General features: G+C 43.2%; 1 protein-coding gene across 4 annotated transcripts in view; it reads left to right on the top strand.

The window, feature by feature from the left end:
* Positions 1-14,859, top strand: part of kif20bb (kinesin family member 20Bb) — a 141,077-nt gene extending 126,218 nt beyond the window's left edge. For 2 of the 4 annotated variants that reach the window (XM_085994828.1, XM_085994830.1), the window contains exons 28-34: positions 1,268-1,444; positions 1,837-2,049; positions 3,361-3,429; positions 7,462-7,566; positions 10,838-10,973; positions 13,346-13,488; positions 14,588-14,859. In XM_085994828.1, the coding sequence (XP_085850954.1) occupies positions 1,268-1,444; positions 1,837-2,049; positions 3,361-3,429; positions 7,462-7,566; positions 10,838-10,973; positions 13,346-13,488; positions 14,588-14,671 (927 nt within the window). In that variant the 3' untranslated portion in view covers positions 14,672-14,859. The remainder of the gene's footprint in view (positions 1-1,267; positions 1,445-1,836; positions 2,050-3,360; positions 3,430-7,461; positions 7,567-10,837; positions 10,974-13,345; positions 13,489-14,587) is intronic. The other 2 variants (XM_085994831.1, XM_085994832.1) reach the window with 2 other exon arrangements.
* Positions 14,860-23,444: the final 8,585 nt, after the last annotated feature.

Below are 23,444 nucleotides of genomic sequence, written 5' to 3' on the forward strand. Positions count from 1 at the left end.
AAAACCTTGTATAGCTTTTCTCAACCAATTTTGTTTTAAATCCTATCCTCGGTGGGAGGGTTGGGCAGGGCGGGGAGGGAGAGAAGGGAAAGAGAAAGTTGAATGGCATTAAATCATAAACCTATTGAAATTTCCATGCCCTCTGGGTTTTCCTGGTTTTCCTTTTTGACTTCTGCAGAAGCGTCCCATCTCAGAATTTTTCTAAAGCAATGTATTGGCCAAGCCACACTCCACCCTGGATGGAATGTCATGGTAAAGTCATCAAGATCCTATGGGAATCTCAAATCTCAACCACCATTATGTTGAAATGTACTCCCAAATTTGAGTTCAGCTTCTACTGGTGCAACTTTCAGCATTCTACAAAGCTGTTGCTTCAAGTTGGACTGCAATGAGAATCCAATTTAACTCTAGAATCTTGGCAAGAAACTATATAAAGTCCTTAAGAATCAAATTTGTTCCAACACTTTTTTGGCTCCTTTTATTTATATATAGTGGCTATCTCTTCACATGTAGCCTTAAACAAGGCCAAGCAGGATTGTCCCTTCTACTACTGATGTCAGCCAGGCCAGATTTGGCTTCATCTAACAAACAGGTCTATCTAACTTATTCAACCAAAGCCAGTGGCTTCTTTCTGACTTATTCCGATTTCTCTACCTTCTGAAGAGGAGATCTAGAAGGGGGAGGCCATCTTTTCCAGGAGCCACTTCAGACCTTTGATTCTGATCTCCACACTGCATTCATCTGTTGGAGATGACAGCATGGTCACAAGCAAGTTACACTGAGATCATTTTCCCTATAGATTAATGGAAGTTTCTCTAAGTGTTAGGTTACCTCAGTGGTAGCACACTAGCCTGAGTCAAAGTTGTAGATTCAAGACCCACCACAGTGTGAGCCCATAATTCATGCTGTCGCTTCAGTGCTTTTGTATGAGATGTTAAATCAAAGCTTTGTCTGCCTGTTCAGGTGGATATAAAAGATCCAATGACACAATTTGAAGAGGAGCAGGGAAATTCTGTCAGTAACCTGGCCAACAGTTATTCCTTAACCTACACCAACAAAAACAGATTAATTGTTCATTTATCTGATGTGATGTTGGTGGGATCTTGTTTGCAAATTGGCTGCCACATTTGCCTACATAATAGTGACTACGCTAATTTGTTGGCTGGGGATTTCGTGATGACAAAGTCCATATATAAATGCCAGCCATGTATGCTATGGTAAGCATGCTAAACTGTTAAATAATTTTTTTAAATTGTTCTTTGTTAAGGAAAACCTTGCATCTGTGGTGGTTGAGAAGGATAAGAATCTGCAGAAGTGGCGAGAAGAGAGGGACAGCTTGGTAAAGGAGCTAGAAGTGCAGCTTGGGAATCTTATAACCAGCAATAAACAGAAAGATAAAGTAATAGAAGGACTCGAGGCTTCTGCAAAAGTGAACACAGGAGAGGTGAGGAGAGAAGGTTGTGTATGTGCGCTCCTGACTGGCTTAGAAAAGTGCTTGTTTACAAAAAACACGATGTAATGGCAAGTGGGCAGGGTTTTTATCTTGGAAGGATTAGATCAAATGGGCTGAAAGGCTGCTGCCTTGTGACGTGCAAAGTCAATGCATATGAAGTTGACAGAGAAAATAATGAATGGTGAGTTGGTTAAGAGGTGTAAGAGTAGGAGTGCTCATTACCATTACTTCACATTTGGAACTTGTATGAAAACATACTTTATTTTGAGTGGTTAAAATAATTACATCTTTTTTGAATTTTGTATATAGAATCACAATCTTGAACTTTAAAATGAATCATCTTTATGGGACTTAACTTTTTTTGTTTAAAAAATGCTTTCTAGCTGTTAGTTGACCAGTCAGAATCTGTCCTAGATTCTTCAGAAGTTTCAACAGACAATGGAGAAAGAAAAAGTAGGTTTCCAAAACCCGAATTGGAGATTCAGTTCACACCTCTTCAACCAAACAAGATGTCGGTGAAAGAACCAAGTGGCAATTTGATCACTGTGAAAATACCCAGATCCAACAGAAAAAGAAAAAGCTCTGCACTGGAAGAGGTAAAGAATGCGTGTAAAGTACTTGTTATGTTACGCTACTACATTGCCTTCAGTTTGACAGAGGGAGGTTTTTTAAAATCCAGGTTCATCTATGTACATAGCACTCTCACCTCTGAGTCAGAAGATTGTGGGTTGAAGCGCCATTACAGGGACTAGAGCACAAAATCTAGGCTGACACCCCAGTGCAGTACTGAGGGGGTGCTGCACTGTTGGAGATGCCGTCTTTCAGATAAGATGTTAAACTGAGGCCCTGTCTGCCCCCTCAGATGAATGTAAAAGATCCCATGGCACTATTTCGAAGAGCTAGGGAATTGTCCCTGGTGTCCTGGCCAATATTTATTCCCTCAACCAACACCTAAAAACAGATTTATCTAGTGATTATCACATTGCTGTTTGTGGGACCTTACTGTGCACAAATTGGCTATAAAGCACTTTGGGACTTCTTGAGGTCATGATAGGCCCTATATAAATGCAAGTCTTTCTTTACATTGTGTTTATCAAATTACTTCTTACAATAATAGCTTAAAATTGTCTGTTAGCAAGCTATATATGCTTTACACGAGAGTTAGTGCAGATTGGCTAAGCAGGTATCCTGGGTACCCTTCCTTGGGTTGAGGGAAGCTGCTTAGCAATGTGAAACTGCTCTGCTTCACTGTGTGTGTGTGTGTGTGTGTGTGTGATAGAATCATAGAAATTTACAGCACAGGAGGAGGCCATTCGGCCCATCTTGTCTGTGCCGGCCGACAAAGAGCTATCCACCCATATCCCACTTTCTAGCTCTTGGTCTGTAGCCTTGTAGGTTATGGCACTTCAAGTGCATATCCAAGTACGTTTTAAATGTGATGAGGGCCTCTGTCTCTACCACCCTTTCAGGCAATGAGTTCCAGACCCCCACCACCCTCTAGGTGAAAACATTTCACCTAAAATCCCCTCTAAACCTCCGACCAATTACTTTAAATCTATACCCTCTAGTTATTGACTGTGTGTGTGATTATCTGTACTTCATCTTACCAAAGCGAGGTTTATATTTGCAGTAGATGTAGTTTTGAAGTCTATGGAAAATGTATTTCATTTGATGCATTGGTGCTTTAACCATTCTTAAATATTGGAGTATTTGTTTTGAAAAATAAGTTCAGATCTTCCCTTAAATAATATAGATTGCATTTTAAAACTTGCCTCTTTAGTCTTTTAAACATAAAATCTGGTGCAATATTTAAAATTTCTGAATGAGGTGCTCATTTATAAGGTTCCATATATTTTGGTAATATTTAAATATACTTTTTTCCCCTCATTCTGCAATTACCCTTCAAGAGTGGTATGCTGTCAGGCTGCTGGAAAAGCAATTCTACAAAGAAATCCTCAGCAGCTGGCACTTGTAAGGTACAAATCAGTCTTGCTGAATAAAGCAGTAGTATCTTCAGTGGAGTTTTAATTCATGCAAAGGAGATTAATATTTGAGTTATAACTCCTTTAATTGGGATTGTTGATTATCATAATCCAGTGTTCTATTTAAATAGAGACATGTGCCTGTTCAAGTCTAATTCTGATAACGTGAGCAATTTAAATGTGCACAGTTATCCATTTACTTTTATTGTATGCAATTCTGAACCAAACATTACCCCCTGAATAAAAATCTTATTCAAGCATAAAGTATTCCTTTATATGTTCAGTGCACCAAATCTGGCCAATTAATTGCAAAAGAGCATAGAGAGATGTCATTCGTCAAATACTTTCATACTCTGAGCCCACAAGGAAGTGGAAGATAACCACAGCCAGCTTCTACACATTTAAACAATCAACAAACAACCCTGGTCATTCAACAATTACACACAACTGTGGTTTTTTGTTTTTAATTTGAAAAATGTCCTTCCCTTCCCTTTCCTGATGGTGCTGACTACCACTTGTGGACAGTTCTGTGAGCGCCAGCCGTGTGAACCCAGACAATGTGTCATAGCAGGTTATTTAACCATAAAGGGCAGCATTGCCAAGTCCGATCCTGTTCTCTCCTGAAGTTCAACTGGTTGCATAGGGATCAGAAGTAGTAACCCGACCAAGTTTCTTCTAGTCACCCCACCCCACCCCTTGGTTAGGGGCAGTGAAGCCAATTGTAGTATCCCAATTGCTTCACCATGGATTTCAGCTGCATAGGAACAGGAATAGCCTCAACTCCATTTAGCTGCCTTTACTCCATATCCTTTGATAATTTTACCTGCTTTTTCACCATATCCTTTAATAACTTTACCTATCAAAAAACTATTGATCTGAGTCTTGAAAATTTCAATTGACCCAGCATCCACAGCCTTTTGAGGGAAGCGTGTTTGATTTCCACTGCACTTTGTGTTTAAAAGAAAAAGTGCTTACTGATTTCAACCCTAAATAGCCTAGCTCTAATTTTAGAACGGTGCCCCCTTGTAATGGACTCCCCCACCAGAGGAAATAGTTTATCTGTATCTACCCAACCTAATCCCTTTATCATTTTAAAAACCGCAATTAACTCCTCCCTCAACCTTCTAAACGCAAGGGAATACAAACCCTGTTTATGTAACATGTCCTCATAATTTAGCCCTGGTATTCTGGTGAATCTATGCTGTAACGCCTTCCTGCGGCCCTTAGGGGAGACGACTTGTCACTTACCACCAATCAGGAAGAATCCATGAGGAATTGGATCTTGGGAACTTCTATGTACAGCTTACTACAGGAAACTTTCTGATATCTGGCACTGACGGGACTGAGCTGGTGCCGTACCGTCAAAAGTGCCGGACATACCAGCGTTAATGTTGAAACATACGGAACTGAAAAGCTCTGTGAATCAACAAACCCAGCTTCAAAACAGTCGGCTGCAGCTGCAAGCGTCTCTAGCTGAAGCTGTTGCTATAGCTACAGACCTTGCAGTGCCTGACTTTGGGGGGGGGGGGGGAAAAGCAACGCGAACTAAAAAAACTTAAAGAAAACGGCTCCTGATTTTTGCTGTTAGATCGAGTATTCCGGACATATAACCTCCGGATAAACCAAAGTTTCCTGTATTACATCAGGCAGTACATCAGGGTAACTGTTTGATTAAATTGAAAGTGGCTGTTACAAATATCTACTAGATTAGGTATTAGCATTTTATAGCCACCATGTTAAGTTTGTTTCTTGGGGAAAACTTAATTATGATCCTTTCAGGATTCAACTGCAATTCTTGTATTTAGTATAAGAGCATCAATTTTATTCAAAAACAGTCTGGTTGGCTATAATTAAATAGAACACTAGGTATCTTTGATTAAGGAATGTGACTGTTTCATCAAATATTCCTGTAATTCAAAGACTAAATTTAATCAGGAGAACAAACTGTTCAGAAAATAATTCTTGATATTTGGAGGTATAGTCACATTGTACTGTAATTGCCCCATTAACAGTATTTGGTGTAGGTGTTACAGCATTAACAAAAACATCTTAGCATTAGAGCTTTTGCATCTGTCAGTCAGTTAGAATTTGGTCATATACCTCTTCCCATTTTTAAAAACTTATTTTTCTACTGTTTCAATTTACCATTCGCAACAATCACTTGGCTTTAATGTGGACTGAGTACTTTACATAATCTGTGTGTGGGACAGAGAGCATTGAGGAATAACTTGACATAATTTCACTAAAAGTGGGATTCTTGTCTAGTTTAAGGAATGTGGTGTTGATGTTTCTGTCGGGAAAATACATTCCAAACTTTGAACAAATGCATGACTTTACCTAATTATAGTATCTGCATACATTGCGATTAGATCTGTTAGAAATTTTGCTTGTGTTGTTTAAGGTTTTCCCCCCCCCCCCCCCCCTTTCTAGATACGCTTCCCTGTTCATCCATTGAAAATTAATCTAATCTTTGGGTCATTCAAAAACACAGGAGATTCAGCCCACTTCTTTTCCTCTCGATTTTAACAGTTTATTACTTTAAATTTTATTTCTAACTTCATACCCTTGGTGAAGGAAAGCATAGTGAGAGGGAATGAAGCTGAGCTGTTCATCTCTGGGAGTATCTGACAATTTGATGGAAAGCACAGGGGGAAAAGAATATTAAAAGCCTGAAGAGAGTGAGGAAAACCAAGGCCGAAGGTGCACCTGCAGAAAGCAGCAATGACAGGCCACATATGTGCTCTGAGGGGCAAAGATGTTGCACATGAGCAGAGAGACCTGACCAGTATCTGTAAAGAAGACCCATGTGAGAAAACGAGGCTTCAGGAAGGGAGCCAAAGCCAACCCAAGCGCTCGGCTCATGCGTTCAGAGCCTTGTATGGTGAAAAATTGTAGAAGTGATTTGAGTACATGGGCAATTTTTTGTATTTTGCTGATTTATTAAATTTTTACATCTCTTTATAGATGTTTTCAGCTGTTTGCATAACCAAAATGACCACTCAAAAAATTTGGAGCTAATTCTTGAGTAATTTGCTTGGACTTTTGATAGTTGTTGATTCCTGGTTGGTGGCTTGGGTACAATTTGAGCAGCTTTTTGGGGTGGTTGGTTCCTGACATTTTTGCGGACTGTCCAGTGACAATTGCATATTTGAACAAATCCAATGATTAGTTACAATAATCATTTGGTGAGGTGTGGTGCTTTATGGATGTGCCTTAGACACATTTAACTGTATAGATAGACGTGTGCAGCTTCTATCATAAAAAATTGAAAGCTAGATCTTATAAATTGGAACTGGAGAAATAATGAATTGAAGAACGTTTAAATATTTACACTAATCTTGGAATAAAAATGGGAGTTGCAATTAGGATTTCAGTGAAATGTAATAGTGTAATATTTCTGTACTGTTTTCGGTTAAACTCTTACTGTTTTGGTAGTTTTTTTTAATATTTTGATTTTTGTCCTTCAAACTGAAATTATTAGAGAGCATTTTCAGTTCTACAATGCACGGGTGAAGTGCTGGTGGTATTGTTGGGGGAATTTGAGTATCTCACAACATTAAAGTGTATTGACTTGAGTTCACTTTCCTATAACGTTTTGGTTCCATATATGCTGAGTTGACAATACTATTGTAAAGGGATCAGTGTGTTGTGAGAAAAAGATACTTGCAACTTGAATATCACACACACATTTGAATTACAAGTCTTGCACAGTCCATAGATTCAGTATATACACTTGAGTTGAGAGGATCTGCTTGGTGCTTGCAAGTTACGTAATGCTAGTTCAGCTTCAGAGTTGCGAAATACAGGAGAAAAATAAATCACTATCAGTAAAATGTTCATTTCAAAGTATAATAATTTAGTATAGGGATTGCAACCTCTTAATACCCATTACCTCACCCCACATACACACATGCTTGTAGTTCTCTTGCATTGTTTGCTAATGGCTGCTGGCATTCTTCCCTTCCCAAGAAAGTGGAATTCATGCTTATCAATGCTTTTCATAACTTATTTCTTTTGCATTGTTAGAATAATGATGACTGTGAAAACAGGAAAAATGCCATTGTATCTAGAATGGGATGCAGCACTCCTCCAACTTTTCCTACTCTCACCCTTACCAGCGTTGCAGAAGAGGTTGGTCTTTCTATTGCTACCTTTTAGCAAACGTGTTACTTTCCTATTTTTTGCCATTATGCAGAGTATAATTGGTAATAGACTTTTAGTAAATGCTTTCATTCATCCATTAATGTGCAGTTTTGTCTTTTTTGACATTGCAAAAAAAATAAAAGGTAACATGTGCTTCTAAACTGAGCCAGGCTGGTCTATAGTACTCCAGGGCACTATTGATGATTGACCAGCCAGCTTGGTTATTAAGTGCTCCAGAGAGGGTAGATCCAGTGGTGTAGTGCCAGTTTTAGAAGTACAGTAGGTGTATTTTTGATGTAAAGAATTGTTTTTTCCCTATGGAGATCTGTGGGCATGCTTCCCCATCCCCCAGAAATGTTAGGTTTTTAACACTATATTTGGTGCATTTTGGAGTACATGTTTTCATATATTCAGAAATATTTTCTGATGTATATACCACTTTGTATGAGAGAATATAGTCCACTTGGCTGGACTGAACTATAGGTAGGGTGAATCATGGATATTGTAGTAATCTTTTAAAATAATATACTTATTTCCTGTTGTACCACAATACTTTTTCAGCCTTAAAATTGTTGTTTAGTGATATCAGTATCATATTCTTCTGACTTTTTACTGCAGACATTAACCCATTTATTTTTATTGTGAAGCATTCATTTAACAACAGTAATTTCTATGCTTTGATCTCAATAAATCCCTGATATGGTATATTATAAGATACAGTTCTTCATTATAATAACTGGCACAGAGCCTTGGTCTTTATCAGAAAATGACTGCTCGTATTGCCTTGACCTTTTTATGATTTGTAATCTTTGCTTTGGGATCATGACCTTGGCATCCAAAATACCGTGCACTGTACCCTCATCACTGATGGTTGTGACTTTTGCAACTTTGATCCAGATTATCCAGCAAGCTAATGCCCCCACTTTCTTTATTTCCAACAGCAATATTTTAGTGCCAATGTATAAAGTCAGTCTCAGTCCAAGAGATTTATCTAATTTGAGGTTTCCAATTACTTGAACTGATCCAAAAATAAAAAGTTGGCTCCGTGACTAGTTTCAAATGTCATATTTTACTTTATATTTTTGTGATTTTTTTTTCTTGCAGAATAAATGAAGTAGTACAATGTTTCAAATTTTACTTGTTTTAATCTATATATTGACTATTTCCATTAACTCCAAGGTTCCCCAGAACACACTCCCTCTCTCCCACTCTGTTCCTTCTCAGAAATTATCTTCTGCACTCAACACTTTCCACTCTTGCTGTTAATTCTCCTCTGCATTTATCAAGCTCCTTTTAGATTGCACTTCCTCAGCAGTATTACAGTCCAGACATTTTCCAATCATCATTTACTTATTTTCGCCGCACAAAGGCAGTTTTTATTAGCAGACCTTTGTCTTCCGTGAATTGAAGTGAATGGGGGATAATGTGCCACAGGTCTAATTATTGCCTTTTTCTGCAATATTATGCACCAGAGACTGCGTGGCTTGCCCATCACTATCTTCTACATTCCAAAAGGTGGAAAATATGCTGTTAGAACATATAATTCAGGCTAAAAAAACTAAGGCAAATGTATTTTTCAATGAGAACTATACAGATGTAGAAATGCAACACACATAACTTGTAGTTGTCTTTGTATTTTATTCGGAAATTGACAATTGATTTTGTGACTAATCATTGTGGCAAAGAGCTATCTGTTGGAAACGGGTAGCCAAAGCAAGGAAATTAATTCCTGAATGGGTGTCCAAATATAATTATTTTTGCTTTGAAGAACAGCATTATTTCTTTGTGGTCAGGCAATCAGAATATTACTAAGTTCTCCCACTTGTGTAGATGAGGTGTGAACAGCTGTCTCCTGCTTGCCTGTTGGGTTGTTTGCTTGGATACCTGGGTGCAATAGAAAATCAATTCTGCATGTCTGACATAATTTAACAGACTTTATGGACTAGGAAAACAAACCTAATCTGAATTGTTCTCTTGGTCATGTCTCGGGACTTTTTGACCATTTTTCCCACCCAGTAGTTGGAAAAAGTTTATTTTTAGATGTTGGATTTTTATAGTGAAGTATATTCACACACGTTTAGGGGAAACACCCAAAGGAAAAGTAATTAATGGCCCGGAACTTGTGGTCCTGATGACGGCAAACTGGCAGCGTTCACTGTCATTTCGCCTTTGAAACTGATCAACTTCAGAATTTAGCGCATGTGCAGCATAACGTGGAAACCCTGAAGTTGCAGTCTGTCATTCACTGCTCCTCCACAGGCAGCGCTGTGGACTCCCCCCACCCTCCCAGAGCTGGCAATCAATGAAATCACTGATCTGACAAAAACTTCCCCTTTTCTGAACAAATATCGCTGTTAGAAACCCATAAAAAGCTAGGCCCATTTAAATGAAGTGTAACTGGGTTTTTAATGGCGATCTGAGTAATAACTGCTGATAAACAACCATTCTGGCTCTGAAAAACTAATTTTATATTTGTGGAATGTTAAATTTCTCCATTTAAGATTAAAAAAAAAAAAAAAATTATTTGATTTTAAAGTTAATTTTTAAAAAAATTAAAGTTTGTTCATGATATTTCAGCTTCTACCTTAACCTAATGTGTACGTCCCCATCTTTATTTTGCTCTCAAATCTTTTGAAAAGTGCTTGATGATTAGTGCTTTCTATTTCCTGGTTTCCAATTCTGCGATGTGATTGGCTGCTTTGACAGCTTGTTGACATCACAGCAGCTCACATTATAGGATTTCCACTATACTACGTCGGTTTCAACTGCATGTCGGAAAAGCCGAACTCGCCACAGAGCTTGCAAGATCTTTGTGGGGGGCTTACTTTGCTTCGCTGCTGACCGCAAATTACGGGCCAATATGCTAATGGAGTCTGGTTTCACCAAAGGCTGTAAATAAGAAGCAATTTGTTAGCTTATCTCAGTAATTGAACACCTTGCACCCATTGCGTTGGGAAGTCTCTGATCCCTTTCTGGTTTGCGAACAGAGGGAGATAAAACGGGGACATAGACAGTCAGGACCTTTCACTTTGGTTTCTCTCTTTTTAAGCAGATAACCTAATCAAAACTATCTTGGTAAACTCATTATTCATCAACTATTGTTCCCATATTAAAGTCTTGTTACAGGGTAAAATGTTATTTGGAGGGGAAGAGATAGTGACACACTTGCATGTGCAACCACCTTTGTAAATGTAAATTGACAATTCTATGGGTTTAATCTGTGGCACAACAATGTCTCAATTCAAGTTTTTTGTCTCAGGATGTAAAAGGTACAGCTAATTGGCTAAGAAAACAATCCTCTGTCTCAAGTCTTGGGTCACACAGAAAGAACGATGGAACATTGCAGAAAATTGGTGATTTATTGCAAAGTTCCCCAACAATTCTCCAGAACAAAGGTTAGTACATACATATTTTTGCATGCTAAGCTGTAGTAAAATTTGTATGTGGAGACTGAACAAATGGTTAAAAAAAATTAATTACCTATCTTTTGGAATCCTGCAATAGCTTGTGGGTAATGGCACTGCCCAATTTAACACTGACCCATGTGTGATCTATAGTTATGAATTTAAGCTTTACTTAGTTGGTAGAGTTCTTGCCTCTGAGTAAGAAGGTTGTGAATTTGAGTGCCACTCTAATGCAGTACTAAATGAGCGCTGCATTTCCTGAGGAACTGTTCTTCGGATAAGATGTTAACCTGGTGTTCTGCCTACCACATCATGTGGACATTTAAACATTTAATTTGAAGAAGAGCAGGGATTTGTTCTAATACAATAACAAAATACTGCAGATGCTGGAAATCTGAAATAACAACAGAAAATGCTGGAAACACTCAGCAGACCAGGCAGCATCCATGGAGAGAAACAGAGTTAACGTTTCAGGTCTGTGACCCTTCATCCGAACTGGAAAAAGTTAGAGATCGAACAGATTTTAAGCAGGTGCAGGGGAGGGGGGAGAACAAAAAGAACGGTCTGTACTAGGGTGGAAGGCTGGAGTAGTTAAATGTTGCAAATGGGGATGGCAGAATCATCAACAGCTGCCGCTGGAAATAATAGGAGCAGGGGTTATAGTCTGACATTGTTGAACTCAATGTTGAGTCCAGAAGGCTGTAAAGTGCCTAATCGAAAGATGAGGTGCTGTTCCTCGAGCTTACGTTGAGCTTCATTGGAACAGTGTAAGAGATCGAGGTCAGTGGGAGTGGAGTGGAGAATTAAAGTCACAAGCGACCGAAAGCTCAGGGTCACTGAAGCCCACTGACTCCCACAGCTACCTGGACTACACTTCCTCCCACCCCACTTCCTGTAAGGACTCTAATTCCATTCTCCCAGTTTCTCCGTCTCTGCCGCATCTGTTCTGACGATGCCACCTTCCATACTGGTGCTTTCGATATGTCTTCCTTTTTCCTGAACCGAGGATTCCCCTCTACCGTGGTTGGCATGGCCCTCGACCGTGTCCGTTCCATTTCCCGTACTTCTGCTCTCACTCCTCCTCTCCCAGAACCACGATAGGATTCCCCTTGTCCTCACCTTTCACCCCACCAGCCTCCACATTCAACGGATCATCCTCTGCCATTTCCGCCACCTCCAGCGTGATCCCACCACCAAACGCATCTTCCCCTTCCCTCCCCTTTCAGTATTCTGAAGGGACTGTCCCTCTGCAACACCCTGGTCCCCACTCCTCAATCACCCCCAACAGCCCCTCCCCTCATGGCACCTTCCTGTGCAAGCGCAGGAGATGCAACACCTGCCCTTTTACCTCCTCCCTTCCACTGTCCAGGGCCCCAAACACCTCTTCCAAGTGAAACAGCGATTTACTTGTACTACTTGCAATTTAGTATACTGTATTCGCTGCTCTCGATGCGGTCTCCTCTACATTGGGGTAACCAAACACAGATTGGGTGACCGCGTTGCGGAACACCTCCGTTCAGTCCGTAGGGGTGACCCCAAGTTTCCGGTCACTTTAATTCTCCGCTCTGACCTCTCTGTCCTTGGCCTCTTACACTGCTCCAATGAAGCTCAACGTAAGCTTGAGGAACAGCACCTCATCTTTCGATTAGGCACTTTACAGCCTTCTGGACTCAACATTTTGTTCAACAATTTCAGACTATAACCCCTGCTCCTGTTATTTCCGGCAGCAGCTGTTGATGATTCTGCCATCCCCATTTGCAACATTTAATCTCTTCTGCCTTTCACACTAGCACAGACCGTCCCTTTTGTTCTTTCCTCCCCTCCCCCTTTCCCTGCACCCGCTTAAAACCTGTTACATCTCTAACCCTTTCCAATTCTGACGATGTGTCACAGACCTGAAACGTCAACTCTGTTTCTCTCCACGGATGCTGCCTGGCCTGCTGAGTGTTTCCAGCATTTTCTGTTGTTAGGGATTTGTTCTGATGTCCTAGCCAATATTTCTCCCTCAACTAGTGCTTCCAGAAACAGTGTCATTATGTTGGCACATTAATTCATTTTATGCAAAGCGCTTCGAGATATTTCTGAGGTAATGTGTTACTATATATTACAGTCTTATACTAACAGTAGATACTGGAAAGGTTGCCATGTTTTTGTGAATAAAAGTTGATCTTAATTCTTGGATTTCAGAACTACATTTGACTCCATGGAATATCAAATTATGTTTAATGACACATTTGGAGATATGAAACTTTACCAGTTCAAGAACTCTGCCATAAAATTGTAAAATCCTTTAACCGATTTTAAATGACCACTTTTTTACAGGCCTTGCAGATTGTATGTTTATAATTTACATTTGTTTTCAGCCAAGAAGTTAATGGAAACATTAAGTGCCCCCAAGTATCTAGAAGTGGAAACTTCCTGTAATAATGATGCAAAGCCCAAAAGAACAAGAAGGAAACTGTATAAGCAAGATATATCATCACCGATGAACTTTCCATCCCAACCAGTAAGTGCAGCAACCAATAAGTCACAATGTAGTGTTTTTGTTTTATCTTTTTTAAAAACAGCTTAAGTACATTTCTTTTATTAAGTAGAAAGTATTGAAGTGTTTTTTGTAAACCAATACAGGAAACTCTTTTTTATCCGGCACAGATGGGACCGGCGTGGTGCCGGTTTATCAAAAAGTCCGGATTACAGAGAGTTATAGTTAAAAGGTACGAGAGCTCGTACACAGCAACAAATCCAAGTTTCCCTGTTGCTTAGCAACAGCTGCAAGAAGCCCGACCACAGACCAAGCATCCCTGTTGCTTAGCAACAAGTGCAGGAACCTCCGATTACACAGCCAAGAATCAAGAAACGGCCACTAATATGAAGAAAAACTTACTCCTGAATTTTGCCGGTTAACTGAGATTACCAGTTGTTTGGGTGCCGGTAAATCGAGAGTTTCCTGTACTTGCACAAAAGATACAAAATTATAGTGAAGCTGCAGTACAATTATGGTTAAATTTGTAAGTGTCACTACGGTAATTTTGAAAAAGACCATATGGTTTCAAATTGAATAACTGAAAACACAGCTTGCTACAAAACTGGTGATATCATCTGATCCAGAGCTACAGTTGATAGCAGTTGAGTCAGGAGGATCTGATATACTAACAATAATACGATCGTTTGGGCATATTCTGAGCATTTCTTCTCTGAGGGTTGTGAATCTTTGGAATTCTCTACCCCAGAGAGCTGTGGAGGCTGGGTCATTGAATATATTTAAGGTGGAAATGGACAGATTTTTGAACTATAGGGGAGTCGAGGGTTATGGGGAGCAGGCGGGAAAGTGGAGTTGAGGCCAAGATCAGATCAGCCAGGATCTTATTGAATGGCGGAGCAGGATTGAGGGGCCAAATGGCCTACTCCTGCTCCTATTTCTTATGTTCTTGTATTCCTAGACTCTAGCAGATCAGCAATGCAATGTAGTTATTGATGGGGAAAATGAGTAATTCCAAAAAATCCAATAAACTTCCATTAAAAATAAACTGCATTGTTGGATCTTGTACTGAATTATGTGTAAAATTCATATTTTGAATTTAACCAGAAACTTTTGAAATTTGCAGATAATAGAGTTGAGTGAAAAAGAAAGTGATCATTCAATCATGAAGAGGCGATTACGTACAAGAGCAGCTAAAATGGCAAAGTGATCTTCATCTCGATGTATGGAGTGGTTTTATCTTTTTTTTAAACTGCAATCATTGTACTTGTATAAGCGACCTCTCATTTTTAACAAGCGATGTAAAATTTTATATTTAGCTTTTTGGGTTTAAGATTGCATTTGTATATATTGTAATTCTTGTCGCATGTAAACCAATAAACTCAAACAGTAAATCAATTCTGAACTATTAAAACTTGATTTGAGAAACCATGAAAAGCACGGACCAAGAATAGTGATGCGCTATCAATTACTCAAAAGACTGAGGTTAAGCGAGTAACTAACAGGCTTTTATTAACAAGAGAATGAAGGTGTGCCTCGAGTGGTCGACCAGTCCAGAATACAGAGGGACTGTGGAGCAGTCACCTTTATACCTGGACTCGTGGGAGGAGTCGGCCGAGGCATGTACAGACATGTACCCAGTGGAATACAAACACTCATACAGGCAGGTATAACAGTGGCTTACCACATTCACCCCTTGTTTAAAAATGAGTCCGGCGGGGTGAAGTGTATTAAAAGTTTGTGTATTGGAGTCTCTCCGGAGGTCTTGTCTGCCGCTGTGATCGACGTGGCGATGGCAGGGGTAGTGAAGCTTCCGGCGTCGAGTCCCGCGTAGGCTGGGGCACTGGTGTGTAGTCCTCGTGGGTGTCGAGCAGGTCGCGGGGCCCAGGCGTGCCGTCTGCCGGGGTTGGATATTGGATCGTGGGGGGGGGGGGGGGGGGGGTGGTAGTGGGTTACTGGGGCCCCCGAGGGTGCGAGGTCTCGTATGGAGACTGTGTCCTCCCGCCCGTCCGGGTACGCAATGTAAGCATACTGGGGGTTGGCGTGGAGGAGGTCGACCCTCTCGACCAGGGGGTCCGTTTTATGGGTCCTCGCGTGTCTTCTCAGTAGGACCGGCCCTGGGGACGTCAGCCATGGCGGTAGCGATGTCCCCAATGTGGACTTCCTTGGGAAGACAAACATTTTCTCATGAGGGGTGGCAGTGCAGAGCAGTGACCGAATAGAGTGGAGCGCATCAGGGAGCACATCCTGCCAGCGGGAGATCGGAAGGCCCCTAGACTTTAAGGCTAGCAGGGCGGCCTTCAAAACTCGCATTCTCTCTTTCCACCTGTCCGTTCCCCCGGGGGTTGTAACTGGTGGTCCTGCTTGTGGCAATACCCCTAGCGAGCAGGTACTGGCGGAGTTCATGGATATAGCTGGGGAAACCGAACAGGGTGAAAAGGTCGTTCAGACATTTAATGACCGTGACACTGGTCATGTCCGGGCAGGGGATGGCGAACGGAAAACGGGAGTACTCATCAATAATGTTGAGGAAGTACACATTGCGGTTGGAGGAGGGGAGGGGCCCTTTAAAATCAACGCTCAGGCGCTCGAAGGGGCGAGTGGCTTTTATCAGGTGAGCCCTGTCTGGTCTATAAAAGTGCGGTTTGCACTCAGCGCAGACTTGGCAGTTCCTGGTCATGGTTCTGACCTCCTCAATGGAGTAAGGCAAGTTGCGGGCCTTGATGAAGTGGAAAAACCTGGTGACCCCCAGGTGGCAGAGGTCATTGTGGAGGGCCCGCAGTCTATCGATCTGCGTGCTGGCGCAGGTGCCACGCGATAGAGCATCCGGGGGTTCATTGAGCTTCCCGGGCCGGTACAAGATCTCGTAATTGTAGGTGGAAAGTTCGATTCTCCACCTCAAGATCTTGTCGTTTTTGATTTTGCCCCTCTGCTTGTTGTTAAACATAAAAGCAACTGAACGCTGGTCAGTGAGCAGGGTAAATCGTTTTCCGGCCAGGTAGTGCCTCCAATGACGCACAGCCTCCACAATAGCCTGGGCCTCCTTCTCAACAGCGGAGTGTCTGGTCTCCGGGCCCTGGAGGGTTCGTGAAAAGAAGGCCACGGGTCTCCCCGCCTGATTAAGGGTAGCGGCCAGGGCAAAGTCGGGCGTGTCGCTTTCCACCTGGAAGGGGATGGATTCGTCCACTGCGTGCATGGTGGCTTTGGCAATGTCTTCCTTGATACGGTGGAAGGCTAAGCAGGCCTCTGCCGTCAAGGGAAAAGAGGTGGACTTGATCAGCGGACGGGCCTTGTCCGCATAGTAGGGGACCCACTGGGCGTAATAGGAGAAAAACCCTAGGCACCTTTTCAGGGCCTTGAGGCAGTGGGAGTTCCATAAGGGGACGCATCGGGTCGGGGTCGGGACCGATGACTCCGTGTTCCACAACACAGCCAAGGATGGCGAGGCGGGTTGTGCGGAATATGCACTTCTCCTTGTTATACGTCAGGTTCAGGAGTTGGGCGGTGCAGAGGAATTTTTCGAGGTTTGCGTCATGGTCCTGCAAGTCATGGCCGCAGATGGTCACATTGTCCAGATATGGGAAAGTGGCCTGCAACGCATTTTGATCGACCATCCGGTCTATCTCCCTTTGGAAGACGGAGTCCCCGTTGGTGACACCAAAGGGAACCCTAAGGAAGTGATAGAGGCGGCCGTTTGCCTCAAAGGCAGTATACTGGCGGTCCTCAGGGCGGATAGGGAGCTGGTGGTACGCTGATTTCAGGTCAATGGTCGAGAAGACGCGGTACTGCGCGATCTGGTTGACCATGTCAGCTATGCGGGGGAGTGGATAAGCGTCAAGCAGGGTGTAGCGATTTATTGTCTGGCTGTAGTCGATGACCAGGCGCTGCTTCTCGCCGGTCTTAACGACCACAACCTGGGCTCGCCAGGGGCTGGTGCTGCCCTCAATAATCCCCTCCTTCAGGAGCCGCTCCACTTCGGTTTTAATGAAAAACCCTGTCCCCGGCACTGTATCGCCTGCTCTTTGTGGCGATGGGCTTACAGTCGGGGGTGAGGTTAGCAAACGGGGGGGGGGGTGACTCTGAGTGTGGAGAGGTTGCACCTGGTGCGCGGCGGGCAATTTGGAAGCTGCTGGCTGCAGACTGTGAGTGGGGGGAGGGGTCCACCGTACGCCATCGTAACACTTTTAAGGTGGCACTGAAAATCTAACCCCAGTAGAACGGCAGCGCAGAGGTGGGGCAGGACCAGAAGTTTAAAATTATCGTACACAGTCCCATCTACTAAGAGTGTCACCACGCAGTGTCCGCCGACTGGGACTCGGAGGCCATAGAAATCCGCTGGTGCGCAGGCAGGACTGGGAGAGAGCAACGCCGCACCGTGTCGGGGTGGATGAAGCTCTCCGTGCTCCGAGTCAAAAAGGCAGGTTGTTTCGTGACCATTTACCTTAATGTCCATTGTGGACCGGGCCAGTTGGTGCGGTCTCGCTTGGTCCAGCGTAACGGAGGCCAGCGTAGGGGTCGGTGTGTCGCTGCGGGTATCAGATGAGGCAGTGTCCAAGATGGCGGCGTCCATGATCCCCATGTGGCTGGAGGCATCCAAAATGGCTGCTGTTCCGGTGGTTCGCACATGGCTGGGGAGGCCCAAGATGGCGGCCCGCACGGCCCACACGCGGCGCTGCTGGGGTTCGGGGTGGCTTTGGCCCTGCAGATGCTGGCGTAATGTCCCTTCTTCCCGCAGCCCGAGCAGATCGCATTTTTCGCCAGGCAGCGCGCTCTGGGGTGTTTGGCCTGGCCACAGAAGTAGCATTTCTGGCCTTGGGACACTGCTGCGGTAGTTGGGCCGTTGCTGGGATGTGGCTGGGGTGGCACAGCGCTATGAGACGGTCCTACCGTGTCCCAGGCTGTCGTTCCCCGCAGCGTCCACGGTGCAGAGGAGTAGGCATCCATGCCCCGGTAGGCTGCGTCCAATGATAGTGCGAGTTCAGAGGCCTTATTGAGGTCGAGGTCACTCTGCTCCAACAGTCGCTGTCAGGTGTAATTGGACCTGTGGCCCGCTACAAAAGCGTCCCGGATAAGTTCCTCTGTGTACACGGCGGCCTTTACATCCTTACAACCACAGGCCCGGCCAAGCACAGACAGTGCCTGAAGGTATTCCTCGGTCGATTCCCCAGGTTGTTTACGACTCCCCAGGAGGTGCCTGGCGTACACCTCGTTCACTGGGCGCGTGTACTGGTCCTTGAGGAGCTTGAGAGCAGCCGTGTACGAGGTCGCGACCTGGATGACCGAGTACGCTCGGTGGTTCACTTTGGAGGTCAGGACATCCAGTTTGTCCTCATCCGATTTGACCGTTGCGGCGGAGGCGATCAGGAATTTTTCAAAACACCTAAGCCAGTGAGCAAACTTGGTGGATGCGTCCGCCTCCCGATGGTCTAAGTCCAGGCATGCTGGTGTGAGGATCTTCTCCATTATAAAAAAATCTTGTTAATAAAATTGATGCGCTATCAATTACTCAAAAGACTGAGGTTAAGCGAGTAACTAACAGGCTTTTATTAACAAGAGAATGAAGGTGTGCCTCGAGTGGTCGACCAGTCCAGAATACAGAGGGACTGTGGAGCAGTCACCTTTATACGAGGAGTCAGCCGAGGCATGTACAGACATGTACCCAGTGGAATACAAACACTCATACAGGCAGGTATAACAGTGGTTTACCACAAATAGTGATTTACCTGATGTCAGAAAGATGATTTATGATCCTCTTCAGACTTTAAACCGCTCATTTAAAAGTTGTAATTTGTCTCAACAGAAAAGTTGGCCCCACCTAATGTACTTTCCCTTTCAAGGTTTGAGGAGTCCGTTGTTGTCCTCTTCCCCCTCCTGGAAAGGCAGCTTGTCATGGCTCCTTCTGACCAGGGGAAGAGCCATTCTCAGATGGCCCCACTCAGCTCAGCTGACCACTCCACACATACGGAGGCCAAAAGCATGCGTCAAGAGTCTGGATACAGTGTGTTGAGACAATGTCCAATACTGAGATACTACATACCATAGAAAAGTACTTCATTTTTGAGGAGAACCTTTGATTGCTTGTTTAAGTGTAAGGTTCTAAAGTCTTTTGTGAAATGAATGCTACATTACATGAACTATATAAAAGTTGATTCTATTGTCAAAGCCCCATTTTTTTGACAACTGGTCAGTATAAGAACATAAGAAATAGGAGCAAGAGTCGGCCATTCAATACGATCATGGCTGATCTGATCTTGGCCTCAACTCCACTTTTCTGCCTGTTCCCCATAACCCTTGACTCTCCTGTAGTTCAAAAGTCTGTCCATCTCAGCCTTGAATATATTCAATGACTCAGCCTCCACAGCTCTCTGGGGTAGAGAATTCCAAAGATTCACGACCCTCTGAGAAGAAATTCCTCCTCATTTCCATCTTAAATGGGTGACCCCTTATTCTGAAACTATGTCCCCTAGTTCTAGATTTTCCCCATGAGGGGAAACATCCTCTCCGCATCCACCCTGTCAATATTCCTCAGAATCTTGTATGTTTAAATAAGATCACCTCCCATTCTTCTAAACTTCAATGAGTATAGGCCCAACCTGCTCAACCTTTCCTCATAAGACAGCCCCTTCATCCTAGGAATCAACCTAGTGAACCTTCTCTGAACTGCCTCCAATGCAAGTATATCCCTCCTTAAATAAGGACCAAAACTGTACACAGTACTCCAGGTGTGGTCTCACCAACGCCCTGTACAGATGTAGCAAAATTTCCCTACTTTTACACTCCATCCCCTTGCAATAAAGGCCAGCATTCCATTTGTCTTCCTAATTACTTGCTGTACCTGCATGCTAACTGTGTTTAATATACGAGGACACCCAGATCCCTCTGTACCGCAACATTCTATAGTCTCTCCATTTAAATAATATTTTGCTTTTCTATTCTTCCTACCAAAGTGGATAACTTCACATTTTCTCAAATTTTTGCCCACTCACTTAACCTCACTCCCTCCACCACCGGCGTACCGTGGCTGCAGTGTGTACCATCTACAACATCACTGCAGCAACTCCCAAACCCACAACCTCTTCCACCTAGAAGGACAAGGGCAGCAGGCACATGGGAACACCTCCAAGTCACACACCATCCTGACTTAGAAGTATATTGACGATCCTTCATCGTCGCTGGGTTAAAATCCTGGAACTCCTATCTAACAGCACTGTTGGGAGTACCTTCACCACACGGACTGCAGCGGTTCAAGGCGGCGGCTCACCACCACTTTCTCCAGGGCAATTCGGGATGGGCAATAAATGCTGGCCTTGCCAGCGACACCCACATCCCATAAACTAATAAAAACTATATATCCCTTTGTAGACTCTGTCCGCCTCACAACTTGCTTTCCCACCTATCTTTGTATCATCAGCAAATTTGGCTACAGTACACTCGGTCCCTTCCTCCAAGTCATTAATATAGATTGTAAATAGTTGAGGCCCCATCTCTGATCCCTGTGGCACCCTACTAGTTACAGTTTGCCAACCTGAAAATGACCTATTTATCCTGACTCTGTTTTCTATTAGTTAGCCAATCCTCTATCTATGCTAATATATTACCCCCAAAACCATGAGCTCTTATCTTGAGCAATAACCTTTTATGTGGCACCTTATCAAATGCCTTTTGGAAATCCAAATACACTACATCTACTGGTTCCCCTTTATCCACCCTATTCGTTACATCCTCAAAGAACTCTAATAAATTTGTGTCTCGGTTTCCCTTTTGTAAAACCATGTTGACTCTGCTTGATTGTATTATGATTTTCTAAATGCCCTGTTACTACTTCCTTGCTAGTGGATTCCAGCATTTTCCCAATGACCTGTTTAGCTAACTGGCCTATACTTTCCTGCTTTCTGTCTCCTTTCTTGAATATGGGTGTTACATTTGCGGTTTTCCAATCCGCTGGGACCTTTCCAAAGTCTAGGGAATTTTGGAAGATTACAACTAATGCATCCACTATCCCTGTAACCACTCCTTTTAAGACCCTAGGATGCAGGCCATCAGGTCCAGGGGACTTGTCAGCCTTTAGTCCCATTAGTTTGCCTAGTACTTTTTCTCTAGTGATAGTGATTGATTTAAGTTCCTCCCTCCCTATAGCCCCTTGATTTTCCACTATTATTGGGGTGCTTTTGGTGTCTTCTACCGTGAAGACAGATACAAAATATTTGTTCAAAGTCTCTGCCATTTCCTTGTTTCCCATTATTAATTCTCATCCTCTGAGGGACCAACGTTTACTTTAGCTACTCCTTTTAATATACTTGTAGAAGCTCTTACTGTCTGTTTTTATATTTCTTGCTAGTTTGCTCTCGTAATCTATTTTTTCCCTTTATTATTTTAATCAACCTTTGCAAGTTTCTAAAAAAGTTCCCAATCTGGCTTACCACTAATCTTCGCAACATTGTATGCCTTTTCTTTCAATTTGATACCCTCCTTAACTTCCTTAGTAAGCCACGGGTGGTTCATCCTTCTTGTAGAGTCTTTCTTTCTCATTGGAATATATCTTTGTTGCGAGTTATGAAATATCTCCTTAAAAGTCTGCCACTGCTTATCTACCATCTTACCTTTTGATCTATTTTCTCAGTCCACTTTAACCAACTTCATACTCTTGTAATTGCCTTTATTTAAGTTTAAGACACTAGCTTCAGACCCAAGTTTCTCACCCTCAAACTGAATCTGAAATTCTATCATGATCACTGTTCCCGAGAGGATCCTTTTATATGAGATCACTAATTAATTCTGTCTCATTACACATTACCAGATCTAAAATAGCCTGCTCCCTGGTTGGTTCCACAATGTATTGTTCTAAGAAACTGAAATAACAGAAAATGCTGGAAACACTCAGCAGGCCAGGCAGCATCCATGGAGAGAAAAACAGAGTTAACATTTCAGGTCTGATGCTTTGAACCAGAAAAAGTCAGAGATGTAACAGGTTTTAAGCAGGGGGTGGGGAAGAAAGAACAAAAGGAATGGTCTATGCTAGGGTGGAAGGCGGGAGTAAGTAAATGTTGCAAATAGGGATGGCAGAATCATCAACAGCTGCCATGAGGAAAAAATAGGTGCAGGGGTTATAGTCTGAAATTGTTGAACTCAGTATTGAGTTCAGAAGGCTGTTAAGTGCCTAATCGAAAGATGAGGTGCTGTTCCTCGAGCTTACATTGAGCTTCATTGGAACAGTGTACGAGGCCGAGGTCAGAGTGGGAGTGAAGCGGAGAATTAAAGTGACAAGCGACCGGAAGCTCGGGGTCACCCTTACGGACTGAACGGAGATGTTCTGCAAAACGGCCACCCAATCTGTGTTTGGTCTCCCCAATGTAGAGGAGACCACAGCGAATACAGTATACTAAATTGCAAGTAGTACAAGTAAATCGCTGTTTCACCTGGAAGAGGTGTTTGGGGCCCTGGATAGTGGGAAGGGAGGAGGTAAAAGGGCATTTGTTGCATCTCCTGCGCTTGCACGGGAGGGTGCGGAGGGGAGGGGCTTTTGGGGGTGATTGAGGAGTGGACCAGACTCCACTCACTTCCTCCAAATTAAAGGTGTTGCTATGGGAACCCACATGGTCCCTAGCTATGCCTGCCTTTTCGTGGAACACTGTTCCAGTCCTACTCAGATCCCCTCCCTCACCTCTTTTTTCCGTTACATTGATGACTGTATTGGCGCCGTTTCCTGCACTCGTCCTGAACTAGAAAATTTCATTCACTTTGCTTCCAATTTCCACCCTTCCCTAACCTTCACATGGTCCATCTCTGACTCTTCCCTTCCTTGACTTCTCAGAGTCATAACGGCACAGAAGGAGGCCATTCAGCCCATTGTGTCCATGCCGGCTCTCTGCAGAGCAACCAAATCAGTCCCATTCCCCCGCTCTATCCCCGTAGCCCTGCAAGTTTATTTCCGTCAAATGCCTATCCAGTCGCCCCTTGAAAACGTTGAGTGTTTCTGCTTCCAT

Source organism: Somniosus microcephalus, chromosome 8, assembly GCF_052327205.1.
Source record: "Somniosus microcephalus isolate GS21.2 chromosome 8, FLI_Smic_1.0, whole genome shotgun sequence".
Taxonomy (NCBI): Eukaryota; Metazoa; Chordata; class Chondrichthyes; order Squaliformes; family Somniosidae; genus Somniosus; species Somniosus microcephalus.